The sequence below is a fragment of the Bufo bufo genome, chromosome 3, assembly GCF_905171765.1.
Source record: "Bufo bufo chromosome 3, aBufBuf1.1, whole genome shotgun sequence".
NCBI lineage: Eukaryota > Metazoa > Chordata > Amphibia > Anura > Bufonidae > Bufo > Bufo bufo.
Genome location: NC_053391.1, coordinates 424,114,847 through 424,127,048, shown reverse-complemented (window position 1 = coordinate 424,127,048; position 12,202 = coordinate 424,114,847). Strand labels below are relative to the sequence as shown.

The window sequence follows — 12,202 nt, the reverse complement described above, 5'->3', positions numbered from 1 at the left end:
ACCTGCACTGAATCCTGACCCATTAATTTCAATGTGTCTGTGTACTCATCAGTTCTGAGTTGCGTGAAAAAGGCAGCATGCTATATTCTGTGTTTTTCACGCAGCCCTGGCCCCATAGAAGTGGGGCTTCAGTGAAAAACGCATTGCATCCGGAAGCAAGTGCGGGTGCAATACGTTTTTACTGATGTTTGCTAGGAGACCTTCAGTTTTTTATCACGCGCATGAAAAATGCATCAAAACACATTGCACTTGCGCGGAAAAAAACTGAACAACTGAACGCAATTGCAGACAAAACTGACTGAACTTGCTTGCAAAATGGTGCGAGTTTCACTGAACGCACCCTGAACGCATCCAGACCTAATCGGTCACGCTCGTGTGAAAGAGGCCAAAGGGGCAATGCAAGATATCTGTTATTCACAAGGAAAACCCATCTCCCTTATTACTATAGTTTGTCTATATTTTTTCGCATCATGTGATGCTGTAGATAATTATTGACCTAGCTTTGGCTAGTGATTGGCTGAGCGATCCCATGTCTGTGTCGAGAGGATGTGTCGAGGGGAACTAGGAAGTAGATACCAATGAGGGACCTTGGAAGCCTCAAAATTGGAGGGGAGGGGCTTTCATTGAGGTGCACTTTACTCTTAAAACATTTTTATAAAACATAGCTTTTTTTTAAATGAAATAATTGCTGGCTGGACAACCCATTTAATAAATATGCATTTGGGATTTGGATGACTTTTTAAGTCACTTTTCAGCCTTTCTATGACTGCTTGTGCATTTGTGTCTGGTCCACCACAGCAAAAGCTGCTTTTACAGCGAATTCTCTGTTTGAGCTTATAGAGGGGGTCAGGGTAGAGGCCCACCTCTAATGTATATATGCACTAATAGGGCATATAGACAGGGGTATTGTGTATGAAATAGCCCCTTTAATGGAAGTGACATAAACAATCGTCAAGGCAAATGTGCTTTAAAGGGGTTCTCTGGGAGTGAGTTAAATTGTCCGCCACGCAACGTGTCCTAGAATTTGAGCAGGAGTGGTTGCCATAGCTTGCAGGCTTCAGGGGGTTGCAAATGTTTCCTAAGGGTATAGTGACATTGGATGGTCGCTGGGCATTGGACACATACAGTGGCGTGCAAACATTTGGGCATCTCTGGTCAAAATTACTGCTACTGTGAACAGTTAAGCAAGTTGAAGATGAAATGATCTCCAAAGGGCATGAAGTTAAAGTTGACACATTCCCCTTGTATTTTAAGCAAAAACAAATTTTTATTTTCATCTTTTACATTTTCAAAATAACAAAAAAGGAAAAGGTCCTGAAGCAAAACTTTGGACGCCCTCCATGGTTAATACCTAGTACTACCCCCTTTGGAAAGTATCACAGTTTGTAAATGCTTTTTTATTGCCAGCCAAGAGTCTTTCAATTTTTGTTTTAAGGGATTTTCATCCATTCTTCCTTGCCAAAGTCTTTCAGTTCTGTGAGATTCCTGGACTGTCTTGCATGCACTGCTCTTTTGAGGTCTTTTCACAGATTTTCAATGATGTTCAGATAGGGGACTGTGAGGGCCATGGTAAAACCTTGTTTTGTTTGTTCAGGATTATTATCCATTTATAGAAGCCATCCTCTTTTCAACCTCAGCTTTTTTACACTTGGTGTTATGTTTGCTTCCAGAATTTGCTGGAATTTCATTGAATTCATTCTTCTTTCTACCCATGAAATGTTCCCTGTGCCATTGGCTGAAACACAACCCCAAAGCATAATTGATCCCCCCCCATGCTTAATGGTTGGAGAGGTGTTCTTTTCATGAAATTCTGTGCTCTTTTTTCTTAAACATACCTTTGCTCATTGTGGCCAAAGAGTTATATTTTAACCTCATTGGTCCACAGGACTTGTTTCCAAAATGCATCAGGCTTGTTTAGAATTTCTTTGGCAAACGTCTGGTGTTGAATTTTGTGGTGAGTTTGCAGGAGAGGATTTCTTCTGATGACTTCCATGAACGCCATATTTGTGCAGATGTCGCTGAACAGCAGAACAATGTACCGCAACTTAAGAGTCTGCTAAATCTTCCTGAAGGTATTTTGCAGTCAAGCGGGGGTTACGATTTTCCTTTCTAGAAATCTTACGAGTAGCTGTCTCTGAGATTCTTTCTGGTCTTCCAGACCTTTTCTTGACCTCCACTATTCCTATTAACTGCCATTTCTTAATTACATTCTGAACTGAAGAAATGGCACCCTAAAATGCTTTGCTATTGTCTTATAGCCTTCTCCTGCTTTGAAGGCCTCATTTTTCGAGTGTTAGGTAGCTGCTTAGAAGCGATTCCTAATTATTTTTTTTGTTTATTTCCAAAACCTACTTTTTTAAGGACCAGTTCAGTTATGAAGTCACTTTGTAGGGCTTACATGGTAGAAACCACCCATAAATGACCCCATTTTAGAAACTACACCCTTCAAGTTATTCAAAACTGATTTTACTAATTTTGTTAACCCTTTAGGTGTTCCACAAGAATGAAAGGAAAATGGAGGTGAAATTTCAAAATTTCACTTTTTTTGCTAATTTTCCATTTTAATCTACTTTTCCCTGCAACACAGCAAGCGTTAACAGCAAAAGAAAACTCAATATTGATTACCCTGATTATCCAGTTTAAAGAAGCACCCCACATGTGTTGGTAAACTGCTGTATGGCCGCAGAGGGAAAGGAGCACCATAAGGATTTTGGAGGACAGATGTCGCTGGGATAATTTTAAGTTGTCATGTCACATTTGAAGACCCTATGCACCCCTAGAGTAGAAACTCCCAAAAAGTGACCCCATTTTGTAAACTACAGGATGAGGTTACAGTTTTATTGGTACTATTTTGGGGTACATTTTTGAATTTTGATTGCTCGATATAACGCTTTTTGCGAGGCAAGGTAACAAAAAATGGCTGTTGTGGAACAGTTTTTATTTTTTGTTTTTCACAGAGTTCTCCTGACAGGATAGATTATGTGTTGCTTTTATAGAGCAGGTTGATACAGACGCCAAATACCAAATATGTGTATTTTTTGTTGTTTCAGTTTTACGTAGTAAAGCATTTCTGAAAACCAAAATAATATTTTTGTGTGTCTTCATTTTATGAAAGCTACATTCCTTTTATTTTTCTGCCGATCGTCTTGTGCAGGATCTCTTTATTTGCAGGAGGAGCTGACATTTTTATTGGTATCATTTTAGGTACATATGATGTCATTTTCTGAAAGCTACCGTATATTTTTTTTTATTTTTCTGCCGATCATCTTGTGTAGGGGCTCATTTTTGCGGAAAGAGTTGACGTTTTTATAGGTAGCATTTTTTGGTACATATGATTTTTTTGATCACTCAATATTACACTTTATGTGGCAAAGTGATAAAAAAATTGGTTGTTTTGGAAGAGTTTTTTTTTAAATGGAATTCACCTTAGGGGGTAGATCATGTGATATTTCTATAGCGCAGGTTGTTATGGATGCGGCAATACCTAATATATCAACTTTTTTAATGTATTTTAGTTTTACACAATAAAAGCATTTAAAAAAAAAAAAATATGTTTTAGCATCTCCATTTTCTGAAAGCCATATATATATATATTTTTTTGGGCGATTGTCTTATGTAGGGGCTCATTTTTTGCAGGAATAGATGATGGTTTGATTTGTACTATTTTGGGTTGCATAAGACTTTTTGATCGCTTGGTATTACACTTTTTGTGATGAAAGGTGATAAAATTTGCATTTTTTTAACAGTTTTTATTTTTTTTATGGTTTTCACCTTAGGGGGTAAGTCATATAATATTTTTATAGAGCAGGTCATTATGGACGTGAAAATACCTAATATGTCTACTTTTTTAAAAATTTATTTCAGTTTTACATTATAAAAGTATTTTTGAAGAAAGAAAAAATCATGTTTTAGTGTCTCCTTTTTCTGAAAGCCATATTTTTATTATCTTTTGGGCTATTGTCTTATGTATGGGGCTCATTTTTTGTGGATAGAGATGATGGTTTGATTTTTACTATTTTGGGGTACATGTGTCTTTTTAATCGCCTGGAATTACACTTTTTGTGATGTAAGGTGACCAAAAAATTGCATTTTTTGCTCAGTTTTTATTTTAGTTTTTTACGGCGTTCACCTGAGGTGGTAGATTATGGGATATTTTTATAGAGCAGGTCTTGCCTACAGTCGAGCATGGTGGTTTGAGTGTCATGGTTTGGAACTGGATGAATGCTGCAGCTGTAGGGAGCTACAGTTCATTGAAGGAACCATGAATGCCAATATGTACTGTGACATACTAAAGCAGAGCATGATCCCCTCCCCTCGGGCGGCAGGGCAGTATTCCAACATGATAACAACACTGTTAAGGGGGAATATTAATTACCAATATTTATGTCAATACCAATAATTAATATTCCTAAATAGACGTGAGTCATCTACTGTGACTCCGCTTATTTATTCCCATGATTTAATATAACATATGCACCCTCGCCTTGCCTGCACGCTGCGCTCAAAGCCAACTGCCTGCGCCTTACTGTACTATAATAATGGACCAGACACTGTGCCCTTAAATAATAAAATATTTATTACACAATAGTCTACAAATACGCTATATCTATATATATCTATAGATCAATGGTTATAGATATATATACATATAGACGCACACATCACAGTACAGTAAGATTATTACAACAAACACCTACAACACAGATAATACTACACTACACTACACACAATCCTAATTCCACCCCACACACTATCTATACAATTACACTCACATACAAAAACTGCCCGACCTCCTGGCTCTAAACTCTGTCCCTATGGGGGGAAACAAGGGGTAAATGGTGGCACTGCAAGAGTTAATGCAGGCCACGGATACAGGGGTACCGCAGGAGTAAAAGGGGTAATGTGGGACAGGGTCTGCAGGGATAGGGATTGCAATGGGATGTGTTGGTGGCAGGGAAGGGGTTGCTATTGTTGGGGATATAGGGGGTATGTGAGGGGTATGTAGGGGCTAGACAGGTAGGGGTTAATCAGGGCAGCAGTGAAGGGGTTACTGCTGCAGGGGCATACTTAGCCCTTCCAGGGTTACTAGGCCTTCGACAGGGGCACGTCATGAAGTTGCTCTCTCCCATGTGTCTCTGTTTGTAGTCCAGTTCCAAGAGACCTTCCCTTTGTCTTGGACTGATATATAAGTCACTCTCACTCCCCCCCTCCTCCATCCAAGGTGCAGGGATATGACATCATCGTGTGATTGTGACGGAATGCATGCACTCAGACTGCAGCAGATACCTGACTGGCCCCCTGAGGCTCAGAATCTGTACAGACAAAGACACCATGGCACCACACACACACCCATGTCATAAACAGTCCCTAAACAGAAAGTGGGGGAGCCCTGCTGGGGATGTTTCAAAAGGATCTATTGATCTTCTGAAGTGACCAGAAGCTGGACAATCCAGCCATCTGGTGCCATCACCCGCAGGTATGCAGGAGGAGGCGGCGCCGTGACTGGGGGACATAACTGGCCACATGTATGAGTACATATACATACACATAGACAATTGGGGCATATATATATATATATATATTATATATTATATATACACAACTCTGATATAAGTATATATGGACGTGTGTAGATACAGGGGCATACAGACATATCCACATATACACACATAACACTATGACCTTCCCCCCTCTGGCCATACAGGGCAAATATATATATACATACACTGGACATATATACATATACATATATATTCAAATCTAACCCTTCCTTCTACAAACACCAAAAACACCTCCAAGATGACCACTGCCTTGCTAAAGAAACTGAGGGAAAAGGTGGTGGACTGGCCGAGCATATCTCCAGACCTAAACCCCATTGAGCATCTGTGCGGCATCCTCAAATGGAAGGTGGCGGAGCTCAAGGTCTCAAACATCCACCTGTCACGGCGGACGTGCACAGTTAAACAGACAACACACCAACCAGGCTCTGGACGAGAGACAGGGGAAGGGTCACCTCCTAATTTATCCCTGACCTCTTTCCCTGCAATGCTCAGCCCACAGACAAACCTTGATGGTAGATTTGCTGTGTCCACCAGCCTAAACTAACAGAACCCTGAACTCCCTGAGATGGTGAAGTGGGGAGAAAGGAGCAGCCAGCTCGCACAGAACCTGGATGGGTAAGTTGACATAAACAACCAAACAAGAAAAGACACTTATCTGCTGAGAGCAGGAACAAACAGCCAACCTTCCTTCCAAACTTCCCAGACACAAATGAACAGTATAATCCGCTCAGAGCACTTTAGCTGGAGACCATTTAAACTAATGACTCCACCCAGTGCACCTGATGCGAGGCGGATCCAGCACAGCATCAAAACAAAAACTAGACTCGTGCTGCAATCCTGGCTGACCTCCGCACATCATCAGAGTGGGGCATGACACCACCAGCTCTGTGATGTCATCATGGAGGAGTGTAAGAGGATTCCAGTGGCAACCTGTGAAGCTCTAGTGAACTCAATGCCCAAGAGAGTTAAGGCAGTGCTGAAAAATAATGGTGTCCACACAAAATATTGACACTTTGGGCACAATTTGGCCATTTTCACTTAGGGGTGCACTCCCTTTTGTTGCCAGCGGTTTAGAAATTGATGATTGTGTGTTGAGTTATTTTGAGGGCACACCAAATTTACATTGTTATACAAGCTGTACACTGACTACTTTACATTGTATCAAAGTGTCATATCATTAGTGTTGTCCCATGAAAAGATATAATAAAATAATTACAAAAATGTGAGGGGTGTACTCACTTATGTGAGATACTGTATACAGATGATTTAATAGAAAATGTACACATAAATTCTTGTATGAAGTGTATAAAAACTCCTTAAAGGTTTGTTCCCTTTTTGACATTTATGGCGTAGGATGTACGTAGGATAGGTTTGGGTCCGACCTCCGGGACCTGCTCCTGTCTAATGTTATGCTATGAATTCAGAGGTGGTCATGCATGTGCATCTCTCTATCCTCTTGTATGGGAGTTTCAAAAGTATCCGAGTAAGCATGTCATTGATTTTAATGGGCTAAAAAAAAGCTTCATAAAATGTATTGATACGCATCTTCTGATTGACTCTCAGATTGCATTTGTATGAAAAATACAAAAATAAAAACATTTCTGCTCATCTATAAAACTGTAATACCTGATCATGTTACTATACCATCATATATGTTAACAGGATTCTTTTACTGACACTGTGATGTTTTTTCATACTTTATAGATCAGATGTAACATCAGCTCCTGAAACTGTGGACTCTACAACGGCTCGAGGTACTTAGTGATCTAAACAAGATATTTTCATAGATTTTGAAATGACAGCAAAACCCAATTCACTTGAACGCATATATGGTAGAACACATTGTAAGCTTCTGAGAGACAGAGTATCTTGCCTTAGAAAATCTTATCACGTCTCTTTTGTTTTTTTAGATGCAGCCGCTAATGTACCTGCACCACAGGAAATATCTGTTGAGAACTTTTCATCTACCACCCTTCTGGCTGAAAAGCAAAGTGAAGAAGATGTAAGTGATCATATGTACAGTCATGGCCAAAAGTTTTGAGAATTACATAAATATTGGAAATTGGAAAAGTTGCATTTCATTGCTGTCATTAAAGGACCTGCTGAGATCATTTCAGTAATCGTCTTGTTAACTCAGGTGAGAATGTTGACGAGCACAAGGCTGGAGATCATTATGTCAGGCTGATTGGGTTAAAAAGGCAGACTTGACATGTTAAAAGGAGGGTGATGCTTGAAATCATTGTTCTTTCATTGTTAACCATGGTGACCTGCAAAGAAACGCATGCAGCCATCATTGCGTTGCATAAAAATGGCTTCACAGGGAAGGATATTGTGGCTACTAAGATTGCACCTCAATCAACAATTTATAGGATCATCAAGAACTTCAAGGAAAGAGGTTCAATTCTTGTTAAGAAGGCTTCAGAGCGTCCAAGAAAGTCCAGCAAGCGCCAGGATCGTCTCCTAAAGAGGATTCAGCTGCGGGATTGGAGTGCCACCAGTGCAGAGCTTGCTCAGGAATGGCAGCAGGCAGGTGTGAGCGCATCTGCACGCACAGTGAGGTGAAGACTTTTGGAAGATGGACTGGTGTCAAGAAGAGCAGCAAAGAAGCCACTTCTCTCCAAAAAAAACATCAGGGACAGATTGATCTTCTTTAGAAAGTATGGTGAATGGACTGCTGAGGACTGGGGCAAAGTCATATTCTCCGATAAAGCCTCTTTCCGATTGTTTGGGGCATCTGGAAAAAGGCTTGTCCGGAGAAGAAAAGGTGAGCACTACCATCAGTCCTGTGTCATGCCAACAGTAAAGCATCCTGAGACCATTCATGTGTGGGGTTGCTTCTCATCCAAAGGGAGTGGGCTCACTCACAATTTTGCCCAAAAACACAGCCATGAATAAAGAATGGTACCAAAACACCCTCCAACAGCAACTTCTTCCAACAATCCAACAACAGTTTGGTGAAGCACGATGGAGCACCGTGCCATAAGGCAAAAGTGATAACTAGGTGGCTCGGGGACCAAAACGTTGACATTTTGGGTCCATGGCTTGGAAACTCCCCAGATCTTAATCCCATTGAGAACTTGTGGTCAATCCTCAAGAGGCGGGTGAACAAACAAAAACCCACTAATTCTGACAAACTCCAAGAAGTGATTATGAAAGAATGGGTTGCTATCAGTCAGGAATTGGCCCAGAAGTTGATTGAGAGCATGCCCAGTCGAATTGCAGAGGTCCTGAAAAAGAAGGGCCAACACTGCAAATACTGACTTTTTGCATAAATGTCATGTAATTGTCGATAAAAGTCTTTGAAACGTATGAAGTGTGTGTAATTATATTTCACTACATCACAGAAACAACTGAAACAAAGATCTAAAAGCAGTTTAGCAGCAAACTTTGTGAAAACTAATATTTGTGTCATTCTCAAAACTTTTGGCCACGACTGTACAGAATAGTACAATTAAATTCTATTATTCTGGATGACATGCCAAATAAGATTAGAAAAATAAAATATTCTACTGTCATCAGTCCATCAGGTTACATATCTGTATATAATCATCACTTTAAAAAATTTTGGAGATTCATGGGTTTTTGGAGATTCACAAGATGATTGGAGTCCACCTCTGGTAAATTTGATTGAGTCGACATGACTTGGAAAGACACCACCCTGTCTATATAAGGTCTTACAGCTGACAATGCATATCAGAGCAAAAAACAAGCTATGAGAAGGAAAGAACTGCCTGTAGAGCTCAGATATAGGATTGTGAGGCAGCACAGATCTAGAGAATTTCTACATACAGCCTGGTAGGGTTGATGATGCTGATAAAAACTATACCCTTATTATGACTATCCATGGCCCTGTTGCTGAGAAAAATATATTTTCGCTCATATGTAAATGACCTAACTTGAGCACCAAAGGGCCAGCCTGAGCCCTCTGGGCACCAGTTTGCTACACCCCTTCAGCTTCAGTTCCTCCCCCCTTTCTCTGGATTGACAGGGCTAGAAATCTCATCTCACCGTCTTCTTGTGCCTGCTGCTCTCCAGGCGCAGAGACCAGTTGTGCCTGCGCTGTATCTTCCTGTCTCGTTGCTTGCTCTGTGTATCTTCTGCTGCGCTCCAAACAGCTCAGGTTCCAACTGAGCAAGCGCCCAGATGTGTGACCTCATGTCTGCACTGTGTGAGATGATGAGCGTATACACTAGCATTTTAGTTGAGGAAAGAATACGAGAGATATTCTTGAGTTGAAAGTGCAAGTAGGTGGTGGTAAGGTTTGGATCTGTGGCTGGAAGGACAGGATGGAATCAAATGATATCCGAATGCAGTGGTGCAAGTAACTGTTATTAGTAGGTCTAGTGGGGGACTGAAAGGGGGGAAAGATGTTGAATTCTGTTTTCTTCATCTTGAGTTTTAAAGAGCAGAGGAGAAGAATGATGATATAGCTTATAGACATGCTGGGATTCTGGATGGCATGGAAGTGACATCTGGACCAGAGAGGTAAATTTGAGGGTCATGGTGGTATATAAAGCCATGGGACTCTATGAGTTGTTGCAGGCCAAAGATATAAATAGAGAACACCAACACCAACGGAGAGAGGATAGGGTGAGGAGATGGTGTGTACATGGGAGAAACTGAATGTTTGGTTGTAGAGGTACAAGGAGATCTTGGAGAGGGCCTGGTCTCTAATGCCGAGGGATCAGAGAGTTTCAACAGGACAGAGTGGTCAACTGTGTCAAAGGCAGAGGTCATGTCAAGAAGGAAGAGTACTGAGTAACTACATTTAGTTTTGGCAGCTATCTGATCTTTGGTGACTTTGGTTTGGGTGGATTCAGTGGAGTGATGGGGTCAGAAGCCGGACCGTAGCTGATCAAAAAGTAAGTGGGATAAGATGTTGGTGGACAGTTTGAGATGAACATATTGTTTTAGGAGTTTTCATAGGAATGGGAGTATCGTAATAGAGTGATCAACGTCATGTATATCAGGGCACACTGATTATCCCCATCATCTGTTGCTAGGAATGACAAGTACTGGGTAAGTACTGGGTTTCTTAAATGTGTAATCCTATTTTTCCATCGCGATCTAAATGTTGCAAGAGGCAATAAACCTGCATGCTGAGATGTCCTTCCGACAGCTATCTAAGGTGTAGGGACGAAGCAGAATTTCTGAAATATCAGACGTGATTAAAAATAATTATACTACATATTAAGTAATTCAAATTAATGGATGTATGACTAGAGTATATTTGTTCGGGACCCCCTTCTCTGTGCCAGAACAAAGAGCAGCTCTGTAATAACAGCTCCAACTCCCGTGGACCTGGAACGTTCATGCATTACATGGACAGCCATTCATTTTAATGACCGATATGTAATGCTGCATTTTCCGTGCAGCTGCAGCAATATGTGGCTGCCTGTGGCTTATGTTAATCATAATGGTTGATCGCCAAGTGTGAACGAACCCAGACCCTTGATAATCAGCTGATCTTTCACCTGCTTCATTTTGAAAAGTGTCTTCATGATACAACTGTTTTAACTTTTATATTTATATTTTTCACTTGTCTCACCTGTCACCACAAAATGCAGTGCCATTTGCAGGCAGCATGGTATAGAGCAGACTGATATATAGTTTTGCAGGAAAGGATTCAGGAAAACTTGTTATGTATGCATTTAAACCTGTTGTTTTTATGCATATGAGTCATGTGGGCGGTCCTACTCATTGATTGACAGCTAAATCTGCATGACTAAGCATACAGGAAAGGCTGCCAATCACTGAGTAGGACTGCCCATATGACTCCTATGCATAAAAACAGCAGAGGTTTAAATGTAAAAATTACTGAATCTTTTCTAATAAACTGTATATCAATCTTCCTGCTCTATAACCGTTGCCCATAGATTACTGTAACTGCATGCTGTGGGGACAGGTTCTCTTTAAGCATACTACTTCATTGTATATAACCAGTCATGCAACTTGGTTAGGAATGTGTCAGTACTGTTAATTCCTATACTAATTCAGTATACAAAAAAAAAACCAATAAAAACAATAATAGTGTGATAAATAATGCAGCTTTCTGTCTGTCATTTTTCCATTACTTGAACTATCTATATCTATCCTCCAGATTGACAACGAAATATTCAAGGTGACCGAGAATCCAAAAAAAACTGTGGATAAAATGGTTGAATTTAGTATCCTTATTCTAAATGAGCCATACGACAAGGAGCTAATGGACAAGGCTAGTGATACATATAAAACATTTTCTGGAAAGTTCTTAGCCGAGGTAAGATCTGTCTGTTGAGAATAATCTATAAGCTACATACTCAATGCCCACAACTACCTTTACGCTGTTTGTAATTAACCGAAAAGCAGATATAGTTACTTTGGGGGTCGTTTATTAAGATCAGCGTTTTAGAACCATTTAGCTGGCGGCGGATGCGCCAAATTTATGTAGAGCGTATCCACCGCCTGTCTAAATCTACGCCTGCTCCCTTGCTGGCGTAGATTTAAACCATTTTTTATGCATAAAATGGGCGTAGAGAATGATTAATGAGACAGGCCTGGTGGCCCTTCCCCGCCCACACCATGCCCCCTTTTTTAAGACCTGGCGTGAGCGTGGAAAAGATGCAGATTGTGGAGCAAATAACACTTGTGCCACAATCTGC

The 12,202-nt window shown here is 40.6% G+C and overlaps 1 protein-coding gene across 1 annotated transcript in view; it reads left to right on the top strand.

The window, feature by feature from the left end:
* Nucleotides 1-12,202, top strand: part of IMPG2 (interphotoreceptor matrix proteoglycan 2) — a 114,796-nt gene that overhangs the window by 60,452 nt on the left and 42,142 nt on the right. Inside the window, exons 7-9 of the mRNA XM_040422305.1 lie at nt 7,266-7,315; nt 7,472-7,563; nt 11,662-11,820. Of these exons, the coding sequence (XP_040278239.1) occupies nt 7,266-7,315; nt 7,472-7,563; nt 11,662-11,820 (301 nt within the window). The remainder of the gene's footprint in view (nt 1-7,265; nt 7,316-7,471; nt 7,564-11,661; nt 11,821-12,202) is intronic.